The sequence below is a fragment of the Pelodiscus sinensis genome, chromosome 19, assembly GCF_049634645.1.
Source record: "Pelodiscus sinensis isolate JC-2024 chromosome 19, ASM4963464v1, whole genome shotgun sequence".
Classification (NCBI taxonomy): domain Eukaryota; kingdom Metazoa; phylum Chordata; order Testudines; family Trionychidae; genus Pelodiscus; species Pelodiscus sinensis.
Genome location: NC_134729.1, coordinates 30,136,977 through 30,162,377, shown reverse-complemented (window position 1 = coordinate 30,162,377; position 25,401 = coordinate 30,136,977). Strand labels below are relative to the sequence as shown.

At 44.8% G+C, this 25,401-nt stretch overlaps 1 protein-coding gene across 18 annotated transcripts in view; it reads left to right on the top strand.

Annotated features, from left to right (window-relative positions):
* The window catches only part of ZFR2 (zinc finger RNA binding protein 2), a 116,088-nt gene that overhangs the window by 23,388 nt on the left and 67,299 nt on the right, over window positions 1–25,401 (top strand). For all 18 annotated transcript variants that reach the window (XR_012896744.1, XR_012896743.1, XR_012896745.1 and 15 more), the window contains 6 exons: window positions 3,479–3,725; window positions 4,789–4,903; window positions 16,323–16,541; window positions 16,637–16,929; window positions 22,407–22,589; window positions 25,168–25,390. Coding sequence is in view for 14 of the 18 variants with exons in the window: in XM_075903323.1 (XP_075759438.1) it covers window positions 3,479–3,725; window positions 4,789–4,903; window positions 16,323–16,541; window positions 16,637–16,929; window positions 22,407–22,589; window positions 25,168–25,390 (1,280 nt within the window). In the remaining 4 variants the exon portion in view is untranslated. The remainder of the gene's footprint in view (window positions 1–3,478; window positions 3,726–4,788; window positions 4,904–16,322; window positions 16,542–16,636; window positions 16,930–22,406; window positions 22,590–25,167; window positions 25,391–25,401) is intronic.

Below are 25,401 nucleotides of genomic sequence, written 5' to 3'. Positions count from 1 at the left end.
CCCTCTGCGGAATGTACTGGGAGAGGCGGGAGGAACTCCGGGCCCTTGATAACTTTCGGGCCCAGGGCACCTTTGTTCATTCTCGCATCCAACAGTCTGCACAGGCAACCAGGGCTGGCTAGAGCTGCCTCTCTCTCTGACTGAGTTCTTGGAAACCCTCTGTCTCATGCCCACCAATAAGTCCCCGGGCATGGATAGGCTGACTATGGAGTTCTACCACGTATTCTGGGGGAAGTCTAGGTTGGATATTAGGAAAAAAATTCACTAGGGGGTGGTGAAGTACTGGAATGTGTTACATGTGGAGGGGGTGGAATCTCCATCCCTAGAGGTTTTTAAGGTCTAGCTTGACAAAGCCCTGGCTGGGATGATTTAGTTGGGATTGGTCCTGCTTTGGGCAGAGGGCTGGACTTAATGACCTCCTGAGATCATTTCCAGTCCTATGATTCTGTGATGTCCTCAGCCCGGATCTTGCCAGCATCTGAGCTGAGTCTTTGGAGAGCGGGGTCCTCCCTTTATTGTGAAGGCGAGAAGTGCTCACTTTGTTACCTAAGAAGGGGGGCCTGCGTGATCTGAGGAACTGGCGTCCCATCTTGCTCCTCAGCATGGACTATAAAATCACTGCCAAGGCTATCTCACTGAGACTGGGGTCCGTGCTGGCAGACACGGTCCATCCAGAGCAGACCTGCACCATCCTGGACTGTACCATCTTCGATAATGTCTGTCTGGTCTGGGATCTCATAGCGCTCGGGTGTAGGGATGGTCTGTCTTTCAACCGGATGGACCACAGCTACCTGCTGGGCACTCTGTGGGCCTTTGGCTTTGGGCCCCACTGGGAGGGGGGCGGTTCTCCAGGTGCTGTACACTTCTGTAGAATGCTTGGTGAAATTCAACTAGACCCTAACCGTACTGGTCAGCTTCAGGCAGGGAGTACGTCGAGGCTGTCTGTTGTCTGGTCAGTTGTATGCTCTGGTCATCGAGCCCTTCCTCCGTCGTCTTCTCAAGAGATTGGCAGGGTTGGTTCTCTGTGAGCTGGAGATGCAGCTGGTCCTGTCACTGTACTCTGATAATGTGCTTCTTGTGGACCAGGACCCAGGTCATCTGGTGCGGGTGGAGTCCTTCAAAGTAATTTACGGGTCTCCTCCGCCTGGGTCAACTGGGTCAAGAGCTCTGGCCTGGTGGTCAGGGCCAGGTGGTATGCGCGCTCCCTCCCACCTGCGCCTCAGGCCATCCGGTGGACTGTGGTTCTGCTGCTCTATCTTGACGTTTTCCTTTCTACCACACATCTCTTCCCACCAGAGAACTGGCAAGGTTTAGAGTCCAAGGTGGTTGAGTGGTTGCGGAGATGGACAGGACTGCTCTAGTGCCTCTCCCTGCTTGGGAGGGTGCTGGTGCTTAACTAGCTGGTCCTGTCCATGCTCTGACACCATCTCAACATTCTGGTCTCGACCCCATGTTCCCTGGCTCAGATCCAGCAGCTGATGCTGTGGTTCTTCTGGTCAGGACTGCATTGGGTCTCTGCAGGAGTTCTCCATCCTCTCCTGGAGGAGGGAGGACAGGGTCTGACGTGTTTGCATATGCAGGTCTGTGTCTTCCCAAATCCAGGCCCTGCAGAGGCTCCTATATGATGCAGATAGTCCCACGTGGAGCACTCTGGTGCGTGCTTTCCTTCGCTGCTTCCAAGGGTTCCAACATGACCAGCAGCTCCTTTATTTGAGAGGTCTGCAAGATCTCTTTGAGCTGCTGGCCTTCTACCAGGACCTCCTCCTGACCTGGAAGTTGCTTTCAGCGACCAGGTCCTTGGCATCCACCGTAGGGGTAGATGGAGCCCCTGCTACACAATCCCCATCTTTGTGTTCGGGTGGCGGAGTTTCCCTTAGTGTGCCAGAGATTGGTCCTGGCAGAAGTCACTAGGATCTGAGACCTCCTGGACTATGACTGGGTAGACCGGGTGCATCCTCCGACACTTTGCCAGCACATGGGGTTCTCCACCCTGCGTACTCTCCCCGGCATGTACTTCAGGAGACAAACCTCAGCAGCAGGCAGCAAAGCATCCCTTATCTCGACAGGGTCCTGTGAGAGGGTGGCACCCCGCCTGCCCCTCACTCCCGGCCCTCCTGATCTCTCCATTGGCCCCCAGCGCCTTCCCAACCACCCTCCCCTAATCATCTGAGTGGGCTGCACACATTGCAGCTGGGTCCCCTTTTGAAACTCACCAAAGAGTCATCTGCACACACTAGTGCTTCACACTCTTCACTTCCCCACCCTCGTGTCCCACCCAGCCACCCTCTTACCACCAGTACAGGGTGGAGAGCCCTGCTGAGCCAGTCTCTACTGCACTTTGATTCTGCGACCCGCTGGTGACAACAGCGGGAGAATCCTCCACAGTGCTATGAGCATGGGCGTGTACTTGGCACGGTTCATCCCTGTTTCTGACACTTACCCCATTTGTGGAATGAGGTGCATGGTTATCTCGAGAGTGCCAGGTTACAGCCCCTCTTTTGGCTCCTCTAGAGCCTCTTTTTGAGGTTCTAGCTGCACTTCTCCCTCACCTATTAATTTACGCACACCCATCCATGGCCCCACAAAGTCGCTGGACCTCTTCATCAACCTCCTCCTGGTTAGAACCAAAATGGCAATTTAGAAGACCAGGGAGCAGAGATTGGCTGAAGGAAGGACCTGTGACTGTGGGGCCTATTTCCACTTATGTATCTTTCAGGGGGCAGGAGGTGCTATAACAGGCAAAACTGGTAGTCTATAAGCACCTAAAGACTGGATAGTTAAAAGACGGAGATAAGAACCATTAGTTAGGAATTAGAGAGGAAGAGCACTATCCAGTCTTTAGGTGCTTAGAGACTCCCAGTTTTGCCTGTTACATACTAGCTCGGCTTTCCCTTTGATATTTATATACCCACTGCCTCTTTTTTTTTCCCCTCCCATTTTTTTCCTCTTTCCCCCTCCTACTCTTCCCTATTAATTTTTGGCTCTGGATATCCAACACTCGGGTCATCTAAAGAAGTGGGCTGTGCCCAGGAAAGCTCATGATAGCAGCTACATGTTTTGTTAGTCTTTAAAGTGCTACCAGACTATTTGTTGTTTTGGAAGAAAGGGTTCAAAGTGACTTGTTCCTGGATCAAACCATGGGAATTAATTTTCTAAAATCGGGGAAGTTAAAAATCTCCACTTTACCCCAATAAAGTTGCTGGTTGATAATGATATGTGATTGTACACAAATATGTTGTTTTCTTGGTGTCCTCCTACTTCACATCCTTCCTGTCTTTATATGAATTCCAGTTTTATGAATCATAGTATTGTTTGAGTTTCAGCATTGACTTTATTTCAGTGTTAATCAAAGGATACTTACGTAATGTGTACTAGATCGATTGATGAGATGAAAATGTCAGATTTTGCTTATGAAATGTTGGCCCCTTTAAAAACATTGTGCTTCTGTAGACTTTAAATTGTTTGTCTTGTCTTGCAGCACTCAACCTGCTTATTTCCACCCGCCAAGTACTTATTCCCATCCAACAACTGTGGCAAGCTACACTGTTCAACAAGCTTCTGGTGTAGCGCATACTGTGATGCCATCTTATGCTCCCACAGTGCAGGCTCCCAGGCCAGTTGCAACTGCCTATGGAACATACCAATCACATCCAACACAGGACTATGTTTATGGTACTCGTCAGCAGGAACCTACCCTCCAGCCTACCACAACACCAAACTACCAGGTATCAATCCATGAAACCTTTTGGTGACACTTGAATTGGTAATTTGTGTTAGCATTTGTCCATATTAACTGCATGGTATACATTTTTGCCTGGGATGCAGAGTAAGGATGAAAGTGATGTGAGTTTCTTGGTTTGTTTTTTAATCCATGTATCCAGTCTTTAATTGGAAAAAGAGAACAAGAACTGTCTGTGTTATGTTACATTTGTTTAGGCTCAATCCTTAATAGGGTTTCCAGGCACCAAGGTAATATAGATATTAATTACAAAATTAATATATTGGTGTTAAAGGATTTCTGTCTGATAAATCCTTCCAAGATAGTTGGACGTACTGTCTCCTATATATGTGCTACCTGTTTGAATATACAGAAAAGCACTAACTATATTTATGTGCAAGTTGAGCCTCTCCAGTCTGGCACTCTCTGGTCCGGCAACATCTGTGGTCCGGCATGATGTTAGTTAGCCAGATGTTCACTTATGGGTGTGTCCAACTTTCCTTTTGTCCCATAAAGCTTGTTTACAGCCACCAGTCCTGGCTCCCAGTGATCTGTGCTGTTGTTCAGCTCTAATTTATACCTGTCTTCTAAGAGCCTAATAAGCAGTGGAAGTGTTTGTAATGCTGCTAGAGAATATTGACCTCCTGTAGTCCAGCAAATTCTCTGATTCGGCACCGGTCAGGTCCTGAAGGTACTAAAATAGAGAGGTTCAGTGTGTAGCAGCAAATGCAGTGGGATCAAGCCATATTACTAGTGAGCCAGAACGGATGTAGATTTTCTTTAATTTCCTAAAGTCTATCAACTTTGAGTCAAGAGCTGTAGAATGAAATCTGGGAGGCTGTTTGAGTTTTTTCTACTATAAACTGACCTGTTCTCCCCAGCTGATATGGACAAATGCATGAAGGATCTATCAATTAATTGAACTGTATTAAAATGATTATCAGATTTTTAAAGAATGCTTAATTATCTATTTTTTGTAGCATTGGGCTATGTGTTCATACTTTAGCTTTTTCTTCTTTTGGAATTTTATGTACAGGCTGTAGAACTATTCATTGTGTTTTAATGTACAGGATAGTTACAATTATGGAAGATCTACATCTGCAAGCAGCTATGACAGTAAACAGTACTACCAGCCAGTTGTTACCCAGCCTCAGCACACTGCCACAGACTCTTACTACCAGTCAAGTGAGTGCCAAAGGAACCCAGTGTTCACTACTTTAGTGTGTGTTTTTAAAGCATGTTCAGTGTTGGCAGGTTCAAAATGTTTAAAGGTTTTTGGCAGCAGGGTAGAGATGTTAGATATGGGGTAATTGAATAGTCGAGTAACCGCATGAATTCTTATCAGTTGCTCGACTATTCTATAATCCCCAGGGGCGGGGCAGCCAGCCAGTGCGGTCCGGCTCCACTCTTGGGGAGCCGCCTGCCACCTGGCACTGCTGTCTCTATATTGGAGGCAGCTGTGCGGGGTGCCAGGTGAGAGCTGGTCTGCGAGGGGAACCAGTTTAAAAATGAGCTCCCCGTGCAGACCAGCTGCAGGATGGCAGCAGCCCCTGTTTGTGGGGTGTGGAGTCCAAGCTCCCCCCAGACAGGCTGCTGCAGGGTGGTGAAGAAGGCTGCCATGAAGCAGCCTCTGTCTTCTGATAAAGGCAGCAGTGTGAGAGGGGTGAGCAGGTGGCACCTAGGCTTATTGGTTAATCGTACAGTCGACTACACGTTGGCATCCCTACAACAGGGTATATCAGTTGCAGATGAAGTGTCAAAAGTAGTTGAATTAGATTCTTTAGCAACTTCAGAAAATGCCTGAAATCTCTTAAGAGTCTGAACATTTTTGAGAAATTGTGATGATGTTTTCATTTTTTCCAGTTCACTAACTCTCAATTTGAGCCCAAATGCTATTTCATCCTAATGTCTCCAAAAAAAGATTTCTAAGAATCTGAATGCAGAAATATTTAGCTTCATACATATGACATGCACTGATAGAGTATAAATACACATCACAGTGGTGACTTGAAACCAAGCTGGAAATTCTGTTGCTTATAGAGGAATGAATTTGATAAAAATATGGAAATAATAAACTTTGCAAGATCATTCCTTTTATGAGTTAAGTACTCCTGCTCAAATTTCAGGTGAAAAATAAACTGTGCGCCCAAGAGTTGTTAGAAAAAGTCCAGCCCGTTCTTCAAGCCTGTTGACCAGTAAGGCAAAGAGTGGGCCAAACGTGACCCCAGCAGAGCCGGGCTCAGTAAGGCTGCTTCGCACAATCAATCCTAGTATTTTATACCCTTAACCAAACAAGTTTGATGCCAGGACATTCCATCAAAGCAAACTTCAAAGAGAAATTGTTATCAGCAAAGAAAGAAACAGGTTTTAGGGAGTGAGAGTTTCTACTCAAAATGGTTCATTAACACATTCCAAGAGCTCATCTTTCTGGCTTTTTCTCACATTGGTGAAGGTCAGTTCACTCACTCGCGTATGTGCAAAAGCAAGAAACTGGAATGGATTCTGTTATACAGAAGGGCTCCTAGCTAAATATGAAATGGTTTCCACACTACTTTAAGTAGTTTTGTATCCTCTTCAAATTTTGCCACGTCTCTGTTTAACCGCATTTCCCCCCACATCATTTATGTATAAGTTCTCCATTCCGAAAACTGACCATTTATTTCTATCCTTTTTTCCTATTTTTTAACCACGTATTGATTGGTGAGAGGCTTTTTCTCTCTTATCCCTTGTCATTGTACTTCGCTTAAGACCCTTTGGTGAAAGACCTTGTCAAAGGCTTTCTGAAAATCTAAGTACACTATTCAACTGGATCTTCTTTGTCAATATGTTTGTTGACTCCCTTAAAGAATTCTAGTAGATTTGTGAGACATGATTTCCCTTCACAAAAAAACATGTTGACTCTTCCCCAACAAATAATGTTCATCTATTTGTCTGATAATTATTCCTTCCTATAGCTTGAACCATTTGCCTGGAATTGAAGTTAGGCTTACTGGCATAAAATTGCTGGGATCACCTCTTGAGTCTTTTTTTAAAAATTGGCATCACATTAGTTATCCTCTAGTTATCTGGTACAGAAGCTGATTTAAATGATTGGTTTAAATGATTTAAATGATTGGTCAGTGGTACTGCAATTTCACATTTGAGTTCCTTCATAATTCTTGGTGGAATACCATCTGGTCTTGGTGATTTACTAGGAATTAGAATTCACATGCTTTAAAGTGAATGCTAAACGTTTATTTTATTTTTGTGACTGTATAGGTTCCCCCTAGTAGCCAAAATAATAGATTTAAACTTCCATGAATAACTGAAGTCTCTTTAGCTTATTGGAATAAATCTGCATGATCTGCTTAGTTCAAAAGTACTGAGTTTATCTCGTGGGAGATATATTTATCTTTAACATTACAAATTCTTCATGTTTTCTTGCTGCTTTTCCCTTCAGGATTAACTTAGGTCACTGTATTTTGAGCATCAGATTATCTTTCTGATTCAGAATTTTTTTCATATGTAACAAAGCTGTTTAAATAATTCTATTTAAAAAGCAAAACATACAATATTAAGCATTTTGTTATGAAGTTTTACTCAAGGGTCCTTTTTTGCTAGAGATTTTTCAAGGATTCTACATCCACAAGGTTTTATAAGCAGTTGCCATAGGTAAATGGACATAGGAAACTGTTCACTTTGGCTGTGTCTAGATTACATCCCTCTTTCGACAGAGGAATGTAAATTAGGCACTTCGAAATTGCAAATGAAGTCGGAATTTGAATTTCCCATGCTTCATTTGCATAATCACATTATGGCGCTCTTTCGGAAAAAGCGCTACTTTGAAAGTAAAACCCACGGTCTAGATGTGGTTCTTTCGAAAAGGGAAGGCTTTTAAAAGATCCTGTAAACCTATCATTTTAAAGTTTACAAGATCTTTCGAAAAAGCCTTCCCTTTTCGAAAGAACTGCGTCTAGACCGCAGTTTTGCTTTCTAAATAGCGCTTTTTCGAAAGAGCACCATAATGTGATTATGCAAATGAAGCACGGGAAATTCAAATCCTGGTTTCATTTGCAATTTCAAAATGCGTAATTTACATCCATCTGTCGAAAGAGGGATGTAATCTAGATGTTCCCTTTTAGACCTGATATCCTTTCTTAGAGAAATTTTCTGTTGAAGGTGATTAGAATTTTTTCTCATTATTCTCGAATCCTTAAGGCCCTGAATTGGAGTGATACTTCATTATGAAGTATGAAGTTACCTCTCAAAAATGAATACATGTGGGATGATGGTTAAATTGGGCATTTTAAGAACATAGGATTAGACATATCATTTGAGAACATTTGTCTTTCAAATCTGGTGTCCTGTTTGAGGCAGTGATTATTTGAAGCTTTAGAAGAAGGCAACAAACCTCATTAAATAACCAGCCAATTGCTTGTATTCATAATTGTGAAGGAGGATTTATTCTTGGTCTCTGCAGTGATCCTTGAAGAATGAAATTTGACTTTCCACATTTTATTTGTCATACATTTATACAGTTTTTATTTAAATTAGCTGTGATACTCCATTCTCTGTCTTTTTGGTGTAATTAATTTTACAGGTTATTTTTACAGGTTAATTACATGCTTTGTGGTATTGGTCAATCCAAAAGACTCACTGCTGGGTAGGTCTCTCCCACTCATCCTGAGATAAGCTGGCTTGATTTTTGGATAGTTTGAGGAGGTTCTGATAACCAAATGCAATTGAGCTGCCATTCTCCTCAGTGCTTGTTGTGCTCAGCTTTCCTCTTCTGAAGCACTTTGCTCTTTTTGCCTTCTTGGCTGACATGACCAGATTTACTCCCACTGCTGGAAAGCCATCCCCGTCTCTTGAACACTTCTGTGTCCTGCATTCTGTATTTCCTCTGCTGTGTTGAAGTGGTTTGTTGGGCCTCTGATGTAGTACTTCAGAGGCGCTTCTTAGCTGAGCTGTCCCTGTTTCTGCACCGAAGACACACTTTGGCCCAAGCAATAGCTCTTTATTAACTGTTTTTCTCCTCTTTCCTGCTTCAAGTCTTCCTCTATCTTTGCATTAGCAACATATGGCAAGTCGCCCATTTTGTGAGATCTTTTCCCTCAGTCTCATGGTTAGGAGAAAAGCAGATCCACTAGGGAAAGCCATTTCCAGTATAATGAGAGTGAGTGCATGGGGCTGTGATGACAAAGGCCCCTCCAAAAGATTGGCAAACAATCTGTTAAAAGCATTACTGCCAAAGGCAGTAAATGTCAATTCAGCAGTGTCTGGCCATCTACTTCCATCATCTCAGTACAGTAAAGTTTTTCCTTCAAGGCCAAATTTTAATTCCATCGTAAACAACTGGTTATGACCAAGGTTTGATGGCACAGGAATATATTTAAAAATTGTTTTTTTCATCCTGGAGAAAGGAAGTCAGCATCAAATTGTTTGAAAGTTATAATATCTCCTGAAGTTATTACGAAGGAATGTGGTTTTTCTGTACTCCTTTTCTTGTTTTTAGGGGCTAGTCTCAGTTCAGACAGAAACAGAACCACCAGTCCTGGGTTCAGAGTTATAAGAAGGTGAAAAGATGAGTTCTTAATCCCTTTCTCTTTTTCATCCGGAAAGGAATAGCCATCTTTCCTCTTCACCTCCATTGCCGAAAAGGAAAGATGGAAGTGTAGGCAAAATCCAAAAAATCTAAGTAGTATAGAATCTCTTCCTTTATTCAGCAAACATGAGCTTGACTTGCATGTCAGATGACTTTTGACAGGGATAATTTAGTGCTTCTAAAGTGCAATTTTACTCTGAAATTGTTTCTGTGTTATGTGCACTATATTGGATTCCATTTTTGTCTCTTGTTGATTATTAAATGTTTTCAATTTACAAAGAAAAAAATACAGTGTGATTATCAGCTCTGCAAATACAGCTTAAGCTCTTTTTTCCTTTGTGTACTATTGACAAAAATCAGATCATGTTCTGCGTTTAGACCTGCATTTAATTCTGTTAGCCTATGTGAAAATTGCAGGGAGGGCTGCTAGGAAATATTTCTAAACCATATGCATGTGATACAGCACTACAGTACACATAGAGCCACGTGATTACATTTTAAGTCACTTTTCAGAATACAACTGTGTTTAAGAAGACAATTTGCACTATGGAAATAATGCTGAAGAAGCATTCTTGCCTCTCAAAAATATTTAAGATGAGGAAATCCAAAGGTAAAGCAGTATTCACTGGTGTCTTCAGAAAATCATAGATACAGGACTTCACCATCAAAGAGCTTCCTCTGCAAGGCTTATCTTAAACTCTACAAGATGTAGAAAGAGAAACACAGAGAATTTTCATACATTTTCAGATTACGTCTCCTTAGTCCTGGAACATAATTATAGAAAGAGACTCCATCCATACAGCTGGCATTAAGATTTCTAAATTAAAAAAAAAAAAATTCAAGTTAAGAGCAAGAGTTGCCTCAAACTTTATTGACCTGGTATAGTATATTGTTCAAGAATTCTGTCATGGATAAAAAAGCTCTCTTTCTTTGTAGGCTCTGTCCAAAATAACCAAGAACTTTTGTTCAGTAATGATGCTTGCTCTAACACAAGTTTTTCTTCCAATTCACTTCTCTGCAATGTAGCAAGAAGAAATTTGTAGTTCAGAATGTTGGCCATTGATGTGATAGCTAGCTCAAATCTCACTCAACTTCGTTTGACCTTTATCTTGAGAAAAAACTTTAGAACTCTTCGAAATTGAGCAGTCTCTTCATAACAGCAAGATTTCTGGGAGTCATTTTTTTAAAATACTGATGTCAGTCCCTGATATAAATGAGGACATAGTCTCAAGTCCTGGTCTTGAACCCTGACCTACGGGCTTCTTGGAAAGCAGCCAAGGCCAACCAAAGGTTTGTGATTATATACACTTAAACCTTCATTCTCTGCGGGTTCCTAATCCAAGAACATCTCTGGTATGGAGGAGTAAGAGGCTCTGTGCGCTGCTGCTCACCCTCCCCTGCAGCTGTGAGAACGACAATGCACAGAGCTGCTTCCCCTGAGACTTTCCCCACCTCTCCAATATTGGTGGTGATGGGGGCAGTGCCAGGGAGCAGCCATGTGTGGGCTGTGGGTTGTGCCCATGAAAGCTCATGATAGCATCTGCATGTTTTTTTAGTCTTTAAGGTGCTACTAGTCTATTTGTTGTGTTTTTAGTTTTTCCCGTTCTCTGAGAGTAGTTATTAACAGTTCACAATCCTGCTAGAAGGGTATAACAAGTGGGGTTTTGCAGGGGTCTGTTTTGGGACTGATTCTGTTCAATATCTTCATCAATGATTTAGATAATGGCATAGAGAGTACGCTTATTAAATTTGCAGATGATACGAAGCTGGGAGGGGTTGCAACTCCTTTGGAGGATAGCGTCATAATTCAAAATGATCTGGACAAATTGGAGAAATGCTTTGAGGTAAATAGGATGAGGTTTAATAAGGACAAATGCAAAGTACTCCACTTAGGAAGGAACAATCAGTTTCACACATACAAAATGGGAAGCAACTGTGTAGGAAGGAGTACATCAGAAAAGGATCTAGGCATCATAGTGGACCACAAGCTAAATGTGAGCCAATGGTGTGATGCTGATGCAAAAAAGAAAACATGATTCTGGGATGCATTAACAGGAGTGTTGTGAGCAAGACACAAGAAGTCATTCTTCCACTCCACTCTGCGCTGGTTAGGCCTCAGTTGGAGTATTGTGTCCAGTTCTGGGCACCACATTTCAAGAAAGATGTGGAGAAATTGGAGAAGGTCCAGAGAAGAGTAACAAGCATGATTAAATGTCTAGAGAACATAACCTACGAAGGAAGAGTGAAAGTCCTGGGCTTGTTTAGTTTGGAAAGGAGAGGACTGAGGGAGGACATGATAGTGGTTTTCAAGTATCTAAAAGGGTGTCAAAAGAAGGAGGGAGAAAAATTGTTCTCCTTGGCCTCTGAGGATAGAACAAGAAGCAATGGGCTTAAATTGCAGCAAGAGAGGTTTAGGTTGGACATCAGGAAAAAGTTCCTAACTGTCAGGGTGGTTAAACACTGGAATTAGTTGCCTAGGGAGGTTGTGGAATCTTCATCTCTAGAGATATTTAAGAGCAGATGAGAGAGACATCTATCAGGCATGGTCTAGACCGGGGTGGTCAACCTATTACAGACGAAGAGCCAAAATAGTGGGGGATACAGAGCAAGAGCCCAAAGAAAAAGAAAAAAAAAAAAGGTCCTGATGCTGCCCTTTTAAGAGCAGAGCAGGCATTGCCCTTTTAATGACGGCCATTTTGAGTGGCCATTGTGAAGTATGCACTGGATGCCGCAGTTGTCTCTTTCACACAGTCACAGGTGTGGGTGCGGGAGCCACAATCTTTTCTTTGAAGAGCTGCATGCTCTGGGTCCTGCCGTGGGGGCAGGGACTGGACTCGACCTCTCGAGGTCCTTTCCAGCTCTAGTGTTCTGGGATTCTATGAGCACCAAGCCTATTAGTTGCTATTCGGACTCTGTTTGATCCTTTTTGATCCTCATTTGATCCTGTCTTGCTGCCTTGCCTTGCCTGACACCATCAGCTACTATACTGTCCATTGCTGATGGATTGGATCTCTTGGCTATCAGATCTGCTGCATGAACTTTGAGCACTGACCTGTATGGACATTACAGTATTTATTTCCAGTTCTTCATTTTCTTTGTTTTTAGAAATGGGAAATTCCTTTGAGGAACAGTTTTTCTCAGTGTCTCTTTTAATTTATGACAGCTCATCACCTCCCACTATTCTGGAGGATTTCTAAAGCTATTTCAGTGGTTGGGTTAGTACAACACAAGACAAACAGAGACGAGAGGTGATAAGCGAGGAATATGTGATAATTTTAGCATACAGGCAGTCCCTGAGTTACGCGGATCCGACTTAAGTTCGGATCCGCAGTTACGAACGGGGCCCGTCTCCCTGGTCTCCAGCAGACCAGGGAGAGGAAGCAAAGCGGCGGAGCACTCAGGCAGCGGACAGCCCAGACGCGTCTGGGCTGTCCGCTGCCCGCGTGCTCCGCGGCTTTGCTCTGCTTTGCTCCCAGTCTCACCGGTCTGCAGACCAAGGGGACGGGGAGCAAAGCGGCGGAACACGCAGGCTCCGCGGCTTTGCTCTGCTTTGCTTCCCGTCTCCCTGGTCTGCAGACCAAGGGGACGGGGAGCAAAGCAGCGGAACACGCAGGCAGTGGACAGCCCAGACGCGTCTGGGCTGTCTGCTGCCCGCGTGCTCCGCGGCTTTGCTCTGCTTTGCTCCCCGTCTCCTGGTCTGCAGGCCAGGGAGAAGGAGAGCAAAGCAGAGCAAAGCCGCGGAGCATGCGGACAGCGGACAGCTGTCCGCTTCCCGCGTGTTCCGCGGCTTTGCTCCCCGTCCCCCTGGTCTGCAGACCAGGGAGAGGGGGAGCAAAGCAGAGCAAAGCCGCGGAACCCGAGGGCAGCAGGACAGCCACGGCACATCTGGGCTGTCCCACTGCCCCCGTGCTCCGCTGCTTTGCTCCAGACGCCTGTGGTACAGCAGCTGGGGCGCTGCCGGTTGGTCCTGTAGCGCCGCTCTGGGCGCTACTGGACCAACCCGGTAGTACCCTAGATGCTCTGCCCCAGGCGTCCTGATTCAGCCACTGCTGGTCAGTTTCAGCAGCGGCTGAATCAGGACACCTGGGGCAGAGCAGCTTGGGTGCTGCTGGGTTGGTCCAGTAGCGACGAGGAGCGGTGGCGCTACTGGACCAACCCAGCAGCACCCCAGCTGCTCTGCCCCAGGCGTCCCCAAGTCAGCCTCTGCTGAAACTGACCAGTGGCTGGCTAAAGGAAGCCCCTGCCCCGGGCTTCCTGGAATCAGCCGCTGATCAGTTTCAGCAGCAGCTGACTTGGGGATGCCTGGGGTTCTTAAGTTGAATCTGTATGTAAGTCAGAACTGGCGTCCAGATTCAGCCGCTGTTGAAACTGATCAGGGCAAATCTCAGATTGGGTTGCCCAGGAGAGATGTGAACACTCGTAGTGTAAAAATTCAAAAAGAGAGTCTACCCTAAATTTAACTGTTTAAAACTCAAAGCAGTTTCAGTAGTTTGAAAATAATGTTCAGTTCTAATAGAGCCATTGGTTCTCAAACTGTGGGTTGAGACCCCAAAGTGAGTTGCAATCCCATTATAATCAAGTCTCCAGGGCTGGTGTTAGATTTACTAGGGCTGAAGCTGAGGGCCAAGGACTTCAGCCCTGGGTGGAAGGGCTCAGGTTACAAATCCTTCTATCTGGGGCTGAAGCCTTTGGTCTCTGGTTTTGCCTCCTTCCCCTGTTTGGAATGGTAGGGCTCAGGCTTTCTCTCTCCCCCAACCCTGCCAGGGGCAGTAGGGGTCACGCAGGCTGAAGCACCGGTTCCCCTTCTTGGGGTCCTTTAGTAATTTTTGTTGTTAGGAGATCACAATGCAATGATGCTTGAGAACACCTGTAGTAGTGTTGATAATAGGAAGATCCATGGGTCTGTACACCTGTAGGGAGATACCAAAGTTGTTAACAAAGGACACAAATGCTGAAACTTTTTGCAGGTAGCAATTAAAGCAACTTCCGTCAGACAAGTTAAATCATGAAGCCATCTGCCTAACCCATCAACTGTTCTTTGAGCATTTGGAGCTGAACCAGACTCGGTTCTGAAATTTATATAACCACTCTTGGATTTCTCTGCCTTTCAGACAGACAAGACCACTAAAATCTTCTCAAACCACCAGAGAGGCTCTTGCCACCTGGATGCTATTTTCATCTTATGAACTGGATGGTTCTTAAAGCCACTTTTTGACCCATAAAGTTGGGGGGTTTTACTGGATTTCAGCTTTCCAACCTCTCTTCTCCATCCAGATTTTTTGAAGCTGGAATGTTGGGAATCTGAGATTAGGTATTTTAAGCTTTGCATGCTTTCAGAAAATATGAGAATACTTTTTTAAAATCTAGGAAGAACTTTACCATCTAGTCTTATCAAGGTATTTTAAACATTTTCTCATTTAGTGTAGATTTTACGCTATAGATGTGACATCATTCATCACATTGGAAGCAGAATCAAACCTTGATGTCCAGGTTTTATTCCACAAGACTTTACTGCTTGAGCTAAAAAGACTTGGCTTTTAAAATGTGCAAGGCTTGTCCACCTCCATGTGGCCTAGTCATCACTAGAGGGTAATAGAACACTATGCCAAATAGGTGTTGTTTACACAGACAACCTCCAGCACTTTCAATTCAGCCATTTCAGAATTCCATAGGGCTTAAGCCCTATTTTCCTGTCTCCTTAATTATTTACCCTGTCTCAGCAGATTGGATTTGACCATTTGGGAGCATTATCTGTCAATGCAGTGTTTGCATATCTTTCCAAACAAAATGGTCTTCAGACCTTTTACAAATTTGGTACCTATTGCTAATTTATTTTTTCACGTCAGAGACTGCTTTTCTTTTTGTCCCAGACCAAGTAATCCAGCTGAAATTGCTGCACATCCTAGATGTTTGGCGCATCCTAAAAATATTACTTGGCTAGAACCAAATCATAGAAGTCAGATAGATCTACAGGATAGACAAGAAAACTTCAAAGTTTTCATATGGATTAGACTGGCAATGAAACAAAGGTACCTTGCCCTAGTAAAGAATTTTCCAAAGGAATCATAATGCACATGACAAGACTGAGCTCCCCTTTCTGAACAGGAATCATTGATGCTTTGAACCAGGAAACTAGCAAAGCAACTACATGGTCTGTGTGTTTTTATCCAACACTGAAAAGTTTCATGTCAGTGGAGACAGCCTTTAACTGTAGTGTTCAGCAAACTGTGGTTCATATATAATAGCTTAATTAAAATAGTCTAGAACATGTTGTGTCCCCCACCTTCCTTTTGGATATTATCTTGTTTCTGGCAACATTCATTATTTTACTGCCTGCTAGATCCCAGCAGTGAACCTTCTGGATAGTTGGATGGTCCTTGTGAGTGAGAGAAGAAAAATTTTGATTTCTCGTAGGGGGGGATATCCACCAATCCAGAGGAATCCGTTCTATATCTATTTTTAAGTATGAATTCTTTTTATAATCATCTGTTGTTTTAAGAAGAGAGTGTGTCTTACTGGTGCATTAAAAATATCTCTTTCCAGTTTTAACCAATTTATATGAAAGCTTAAGAATAGATCTTCAGGGGTGTCTCCTGTTCTGCATCTGATTTATTGGAGTCTCCCTTTTACACCTGAAATCAGAGCCAGCTACCTCCAGGGATCAGTGGGTTGAACCTACCCAGCTGTGAGTTCCACTATGAGATACCAAACTTACAGGTAAGGGAAAAAAGAAGTCCCTTCATTTACTGTGGTTCTTAAATTTACCTGATATTAATCTGAGGTGACCTTTTTCATAATAAAAAGAATGGAAAAGGGAAGGATTGGTCAATTCTGTCTGTTTCACTTCTTTGCAGGCTAATATGTTTTGCAGTCTCTCATCATAAATTATACCCATTTGCAAATCATCTTGTCTTGTTTAGCAAATATATATTAGTAGTGAGGAGAGATGACTAATCTTTAAGGAGCACATGTGTCTGTTTTCAGTTTTGCAAGAAGATGAGCTTTGTGTTTGCTTTCTAGGCTCCAAAGGTGGCTACAGTCAATCTAGTGGTATTTATAGTCAGAGCCAGCCTCAGAGACAGGTGACTACAATTAAGCCAGTTCAAACAGTGAGTGCCACATCTTCAAGCTACAATGCCTACTCAGCAGTAACAGCTGTTCAGCAGAATGCATCTGCCTCCTCCATTTCCGCGTACACCCCCTCCTCTTCATACAACTGTGCTTCAACATCATACTCTGGTAAGGAGGTAGCTGCCATGCAGATGTTGCACTGTATTTATTTTTGTTTAAACTATAACTCTCATACAATTGTTCCCTTTTCTTTCTGCCTCTAGGATCACATTATTCCAGTTACGATGCCACAGCATACACAACAGCTAGCACTTACTATCAACCACCTCAGCAGCCCCAGCCCCAGCAGCAGCAACCACCACCACCCCCGCTGCAACCGAAATCCACAAGCTCTTCTTCATGGAGTAGCACAGGGAACAGCATCGCCACGAACTCTAGCAACAGCTTCAGCAAAAAAACACCTTTTCAAAACAAACTGCTGAAACCCAAAGGGCCCCCTAAACAGCCTCAGCTTCACTACTGTGACATCTGCAAGATCAGCTGTGCTGGTCCACAGGTTAGCAATCCCCCTTTACCTACGTATCCACTCTATATAACCTGCACTTACTGATCTGCAGTATGTCCACCCAAATTCTCTGTACCTCTTTCTCCCAGGTCACTTCCCCCAAGGGTCCTGCACCCTTCCTACACCCTTCGCCTAGGCCACAGTTGTCTCTGGCACCCATGACCCCTAACCCTGCATCCCATTCCCCTGCCTCAAGCCATCACGCGAACATTCTGCACCCCCTTCACCCAGGTCACAGCTCCCTCCCAGACCCTGCACCTCCTCCTAGAGCCCCTCCCTTGGGCCAGAATCCTCTCCTGCACCCATAACTCATCTCAGACTCCACACCCCCTCCTGCACTCCAGTCTCCTACCTGAATTTCCCTTCTTCACCCAACCTCTTTCCCAAAACCCAAACCCCTTCGGTAGAAATGCGGCCCTTGGCGGTCTTGGCGAGACCCCACATTAAAAATTTTTGCCCACCCTGGCTGAGTGTAGTAATAATACTCTGTTCACTGCTTCTAATTGAATAAAACCGAAGCTAATTGTTAAGTACTTCTATCACAGAATCACCCAAGTTAGGATTGGGTCCCAGTGTTTGAAGTGTTTTATGAATACAAAGGAATTGCTTTTGTCCAAAATGCTTAGTCTGGAAACTTCTTGAATCCAATAAAATGAGCTCCAATTTTTAGCATAAATATAATTCAATCCATATGAAATGCATTTTGCGATTGGAATGAATGAAAAATCCGAGCTTTTCAGAGTTTTGCATAGGGAAATCAGTTACCTTAGATTGGGTTATGTAGTACTACTTTAAAGCCAGCATTGCAAAATTCTGTTTGTCCATTCAGTTGGATCAAACTGTAATTTTTTTTAGTGGGTAAGTGAAATATTGGGGTTCTGTTTCCCTACCTCCGAGTATCATGCTGATGATAAATGGCAAGTGAGTAGATTGGTGCCGGGTTTGATAATTCATGACCATCTTGTAGGAGTGCTTTAAACCATTGTTTAACTCATATTTTTTTAAAGAGTACTAGTTATCTTTATAGTAATTACGGTAAGCTTTTTTGTCCTTTAATTCCAATGGTGGTATGCATTCTCAATCTGCTGCCTCACAAAAAGACCAAATATCAGTAAAATAATTCCCTCTGAGAGAGACCTGTTTGTTCATTGAGTAGTGATAATGAAATGTGCCCGACACTTCTAAAAACGGGTATTAAAAATACTTCAAATATTCCTCTGATTGTCCTATAAATATTGTAACTTTGTAAGCCTAAATGGGTTTTGTAAATGGACATTGTCTTCTGGAGGATGTAAAGCACTATATACAGGCAGGTGTATTTGCTTCACCTGCCTGGATATGACTCTATATGAGGGGCAGGCAAAAGCCGCTCAGCAGTCTAGGTTCAGCCCGCCTAGGGCTTTGATCAGGCCCGCGAAGCAGTTCCAGGCCCTGCCGCCTAGCGCACACATGCCGATTCTCAGCAGCAATGGGGAGGGAGCTCATCCCTGCTCCTCATCCCCCACATGGCTACTGGAGAGCACTCCCTCCTCCCTGCAGCAGGTTAGGCTGCGATGGGAGGAGGCAGCACTGGGATTGAGGCTTCTCAGCAGCGCCCCTGGGTCCTGCCCGGGACTGCATGGCTGCAGCTGTGGCAGTAGCGACTGTGGGGCTGCAGCAACAGGGCCTCTAGCCTCTGGGGCCAGCCTGGGACTGAATGGCCATGGCCGCGGTGCCTCCGGGGCTGGCCCGGGGCCATATGGTTGCAGCAGTGGTGCCTCTGAGACTGGCCCCAGTCTCTGGGGCTGGCCCTGGACCATGTGGCCAAAGCAGTGGTGCCTCCAGCCTCTGGGGCTGGCCCTGGACTGGGTGGCTGCTGTGGCAGCAGGGCCTCCGTCCGGGGCGGCTGGGACAGCGTGGCTGCAGTCGTTGCTGCAGGGGGGCACAAAGCCAGGTAAGGTTCCCCCTCATGCCCAGCTCCACCCGCCAGTCCCTCAGTTCCCCCCCCCAAGACCCAGTACCCCCAACTTGCTCCAACACCGTCCCTTGTACCTGCACCCTCTCTCCTGTCCACACACTACACCCTCTCTTGTTCTTGCTCCCTCCACCTGGCCAGACACCCTACTCCCAGCCTGCTTCTGCACCCCACCTCCCTCCTAGATCCTGCACCCCATCCCTAAGCTACTTGCTGGCAGCCCTTTCTCACTCACTATACCCCTCATTTTTGTCCCTACCTCAGAGCCTAAGGAGGTCCATAAAATCCACTAACTGCAGAATCCCAGAAAAGTAAATCTGGTTCAGGAAGCCCTGAGCCTCAGTCTCCTCCTTCCCTTCACCCTATGAGACTGGCGCACCAGAGGACTGAGGTGTCTCAGTTGGGGCCACATCAGTAAGCATTAGGGGGTTTTGGAGGAGCTTTTTTTCTTCTCACTTGTGTGGTCCCCAATTGATTTTTCTGTGGGTCAATGAACCCCACCCAAAAAGGGTTTCCCACCCCTGCCATAAATAAAGAAAACAGTGAAACCTTTTGTGTTGGACATAAATTAATATTTTAGTTTATCAAACTTCATTTTAAATAAAGTAACATGAGAAAGTTAAAACGCTTAATGTGTTTCATAATTTAAATTAAACCATTCTCACTAGCTGCAGCTGGTTCAGAAAATAAGGTCACCGTACCCAGCCTGCCCTTGCCTCTCCTTCCCTTCTTTCCCCTGGCACACAGATCTGTGAATAAGTTAAATCCCAGTATGCCACTTCTGAAAGGTTGCCAACCCCTGCACTAAACGGTAAGATTTGCATCTTAATTTATTAATGAAGCATCTGTAAGTAGGACTATTATTGACTTTAAAAAGTGTAACCGGCACTCGGACCGGTACATAGAGGCGAATAAGTCAAATCTCGACACTCCGCCTCTGAAAGGTTGCTGGTTCCTGCCCTAGCCCATTGCCTGGGAGTCGGAGACTTGTGTGTTGTACTTAAAAAAAGTACTCGGGATCTTTTTCAGGGGGGATAAGGCAACATGCCGCATTTATTGATCACACATAGAATAATCAACACTTATCATATGCATATGATATATATGTCACTCATGCACTCACACACACACACATGCATACAAGCACACTCCATCTTGCTGTTGTTACCAACGAGTTGCTCCCCTTAACTTCACTGGCCAGGTGAGTTAGATGGGGGAGAGGTGGAGCCGGGCTTCTGCCGATCCGGATCGATGCTCCGATGGTGACAAGACGAAACCCGGGGTCCTCTGCAAGACACTTCACTTTTATAGCAGCCCTCTCATATGCAAATATATCCCAGATTCAAAATCTGGGTCTGTGTCCGTTGGTCCCTTTGTGCTGCAGAGAGGGTGTTTTCCAAAGAAGGTGCCTGCTTCTAATCCCCAAGGCCGTCAATATGTCTGCTCTTCTATCTTGAGCCCACTTGACACCTTGGGTCTGGCTTCCACCCCCTCTTCAACTGTTGAGGCTGTCTGGAGGTGCTTGGCTCCCAAGTCTTACTCATTCACACCTCATTCATTCAACAGGGCAATTAATTACAGAGTGGGGGGGGGGGGGGAAGAGAGTAGGGGGAAGATCTTATTCTACTCCTAGCAAAAGACATTTTTATCACTTTAACTATATACTCAGTTTTCTACAAGTTTTCTATATAGGGTTCTAATACAAAGTTACAAGGTTCTATGGATTCAGGTTCTAATACAAAGTTACAAGGTTCTATGGAGAGGCACAATGTCAAGTCATATGAAGTAATATATATATAATACATAGATTTATCTACATGTGTAGGGTTGCCAGGTGTCCGGTTTTGAACCGGACAGTCCAGTATTTGAGCTTTCTGTTCAGGAAACAAATTGAGAAAATATAAATGTCCGGTATTTGCTAGATAAGATGGAATGTAGATTGCGATGTAATGTCAAGTGTGTCCGGTATTTTTGTTGAAGCCATCTGGCAACCCTAGATGTGTGAGCCCTTTCAACTGCTTCTATTTAAAGAGCTTGTGCTTGCTGGGCAGCTGCGTTGCCTGGCAGACACTAAGCACGCACAAGCCCTTTCAACAGAAGTAGTTGAAAGGACTTGCAGCTCTTGGTCCCACTGGCCCGTTGCCTGGGACCTGCCCGGGAGGCGCAGGCCCTTTTAACTGCTTCTATTCAAAGGGCTTGTGCCTGCCAGGCAACAGGTTAGCAGTGGGGCTAGGGACTGCCAGCCATAGAATCATAGAGCTGGAAGAGACCTCAGGAGGTCATCAAGTCCAGCCCTCTGCCCAAAGCAGGACCAATCCCAACTAAATCAACCCAGCCAGGGCTTTGTCAAGCTGAGACTTAAAAATCTCTAGGGATGGAGATTCCACGACTTCCCTAGGGAAACCATTCCAGTGCTTCACCACCCTCCTAGTGAAATAGTTTTTCCTAATATCCAACCTGGACCTCTCCCACTGTATCTTGAGGCCATTGATCCTTGTTCTGCCATCTGTCACTACTGTGAACAGCCTTTCTCCAGCCTCTTTGGAACCTCCCTTCAGGAAGTTGAAGGCTGCTATCAAATCCCCCTTCACTCTTCGCTTCTGCAAACTAAACAGACCCAACTCCCTCAGCCTCTCCTCATAGGTCATGTGCTCCAGCCCCTAATCATTTTGGTGGCCCTCCGCTGGACCCTCTCCAATGGGTCCACATCCTTTCTATAGTGGGGGGCCCAGAACTGGACTCAGTATTCCAGCTATGGCCTCATCATGGCCGAATAAAGGGGAATAATCACTTCCCTGGATCTGCTGGCAATGCTCCTCATAATGCACCCTAATATGCCATTAGCCTTCTTGGCTACAAGGGCACACTGTTGACTCCTATCCAGCTTCTCATCCACTATAATCCCCAGGTCCTTTTCTGCAGAACTGCTACTTAGCCAGTCGGTCCCCAGCCTGTAACAATGCTTGGGATTCTTCCGTCCCAAGTGCTGGACTCTACACTTGTTCTTGTTGGGCCACAAGAAATCTGATGAGGTTCAATCCTCTAATCTGTCCAGGTCACACACATGTTATGTGAATTCTAAACCTTCACCCCAGACAACTCTGGGAGGAGGCTAGCCCCCAGCACCCTCCTTTCTGTTCCAGGTCCCATCCATTGGCCAGAAGTCAGGGGCAGAGACCCCAGTTCAAGAAAAGTTCTTGGCTGAGTAGTTCTCAATCCTGCCCCTTCCGCCCAAGGCCACACCCCTTCTGTGTCAGCCCACGGCCACTTCCAAAATTTGTGAAGAGGCCCCCCCTTCAAAAATTATTGCCCACCCCTGCTCTAGATGCTGCTGCTTTGAGTAGTGTTAATAAGTGAAACAGGCCACAAAAAGGTTTTGAGTTGCACATATTTGTACCATTAAAACTAGCCTGGTTATATGACCTCTTTGCAAATGAATGGGTCCAAGGAAATGCAGGGATGCTATCAGTGTCTCACATTACTGCTTAGAATGTATTTCCCTATTTGATTTCAGACTTACCGGGAGCACTTAGAAGGACAGAAGCATAAAAAAAAGGAGGCAGCTCAGAAGACAGGTAACCTGACAATCTGTGGCCTTCGTGGGGCACAGATTCAGCTTCGATGCGAGCTCTGTGATGTCTCCTGCACAGGCGCAGATGCATATGCAGCACACATCCGGGGAGCAAAGCATCAGAAGGTATGAGTGCTCAGCAAGACCATGGATATTGAATGTAGACATATTGTGTAATATCTGATTATAGAAGATGCTGGTTTTCTTAAAATGTTCACAGTACCCACAGTTATCAGGAGAATATTTCTGAGAAAAAAGTTGAAGTAGAAGAATATCTAGACTACAAGATTTGGTTGCTATAGATGACTGGCTATCCAGAAACCCCTGAAACAAAAGACTGTATCACTAGGATGCTTCAACACTCAGCAGTGTACTTGGGTACTGCGATACCAGAAAATATGGCTATCAGAGAACCTTAGGACTGGAAGGGATCTTGAGAGGTCATCTAGTCCAGTCCCCTGCACTTCTGACAGGAATAAACATTGTCTAGACCATTCCTGACACGTATTTGTCTAACTTGCTCTTAAAAAATCTCCAGTGATGGAGATTTTACAACTTCCTTAGACAATGTATTCCAATGTTTAACTACCCTGACAGGAAGTCTTTTCCTCATGTCCAGCATAACCCACCTTGCTGCAGTTTAAGGATATTGCCTCTTGTCCTATTCTCAAAGTTTAATGAGAACAGTTTTTTTTTCTCCTTCTTGAAATAACCTTTTACGTACAGATTGGTCCTCTCTGGTCCAGCACTCTCGGGACCTGACCGGTCCCAAATGAGGGAATTTCCTGGACCAGAAAAGGTCCCCTGCTACTGTCTCCCCAGACCACTCTCCCTCCCTGCTGCCCCAGCCCTGGCAGCCTGGACTGCCCTAGTCCCAAAGCTGCTACCTGGGCTATCGCATCTCCGGCCCCGGCTGCGACTTCCGCATCCCTGGCCCTGCTATTGGGTCTGCTGCGGGTACCGGGGCTCCAGCGCTGGTCCCAGCCCCATTGTGCTCCGAGCTGCCGGCCTTCTTCCCACTGGGGCTCTCATCCAGGAACACCTGTGATCTTGCTGGACCACAGATTTTGCAGGATGAGCGAATCCTGGTTTTGGGAGGTCCAACCTGTACTTGCAACTGTTATATCCCTCTGTTTTTTCTTCTCCCAGACTAAACCCAGTTTTTTCAGTAGGTCATATTTTCTAAACTTTTAATCATTTTGATTTTGCTTCCTTGGATTTTCTCCAATTTGTTCACATCTTTCTTGTAATATGGTGCCTGGAACTGAACATAGTAATCCAGTTGAGGCCTAATCAGCATAGAATAGAGCAGAAGAATTACTTCTTGTCTCGCTAACACTCCTGCTGATACCTCCTAGAATATTTGCTTTTTTTTGAAAAAGCATTACACTATTGACTGATATTTAGTTTGTGATCCGCTATGTCCCCCTCTTTCTTAGGCAGTCATTTCTGATTTTATATGTGCGCAACTGATAGTTCATTCCTAAGTGGAATACTTTGCATCTGTCCTTATTCAATGTCATTCTTTTTACTTCAGACCATTTCTCCAGTTTGTCCAGATCATTTTGAATTTTAATCCTGTCCTCCAAAGCACTTGCAACCCTTCCCAGCTTCGTATTGTCCACAAACTTTGAAAGTGTACTAAGTATGCCATTGGACTAGGATCTAGGCCTCAAACTTTTCTTGCTTGAAAAAAATCCCTTCATCCAGCCTCTGACCATGATCTTGAATTCTCTGAAACCCCTCAAACCATGAGGGTTGGGGGAGAGATTGCTTTTTATTCCAACAGAATCAGGAGCAAACTATCCAACTTCCTACATTTTTCCCAAAGCCACATGCCATCTCCTTTGAGTCAACAATGCACACACTGGACGTGTGCAGAGCACTCTTTTTATATCCATAGGACAAAACCATTCAGGTTTTCATCTAAATTGTCCATATCCATAGCAGACCATAATAGTCATCTCCTCTCAGAGGCTTTCACACTGGCTCTCAGACTACATCTGGCTCTGCTAGAACTCTAATGATGCTAATCCTCCTCCGTCCATCCGAGCTCCCTCCACCAGGGCTGTAGCTGCTTCCATAGCCTTTCTACACAAGGTCACAATTGTGGGCATTTTTAGAGCTGCCATATGGCCTCTGAGTATACTTTTGCCAAGCACTATGTACCCACTCGCTGAATTCAAAGTGCCTAAGGCCATTTTATTCATCACAGCTTTTCTACGTGACCCTTTATACATTCAGCTTTTTAATGACCTACTGTGGCGCACCCACAGGGACATCTCTCGAAAAAGAAGGTTACTAACCTTGTGCTGTAACTGACATTCTTCAAGATGAGTGTCCCTGTAGATGCTCCACTTACCTCCCTTCTTCCCCTTTACTTCGGAGTTTTCTCTGTTGGCTCTCCATGATGGAGAAGGAACTGGGTGGAGGGGGTGCATGCACGATATCAGGGCACCAAAGGTGCTGATCAGCAGCGCGGGGGCATGCTGATACCTACTAGCATACACAAGGACACTCATCTTGAAGAAAGCCTGTTACTGCACATGGTGAGAAACCTCCTCTCTTATTATATTTTTTTATTTTATTGGACATGTCTTTGTGTAATCTTATACATTTTCTAAGGAAAAGTTTTATGGTATTGCTGTTAACATCTGTCCATTTTTAGTCCTGGCCTTTGATATGACCATTGCATGTATTTCAGGTTGTTAAATTGCATACTAAATTGGGGAAGCCCATCCCTTCAGTAGAGCCTGTTGTAGTGAACTCTGGTTCAGGTCCTACCATCATTGCAGCAGTTAAGCCAGCTTCCCATGCCCTGTCTGTTACACCAACAAAACAAACAGCTGTAGCAGCTAACAGTACAAGCAGTGTAAGCAAGCCAGTACCAGTGAAGAAAGCAGTTACATCCAAAATAACATTTACAGGTATGTCTCCT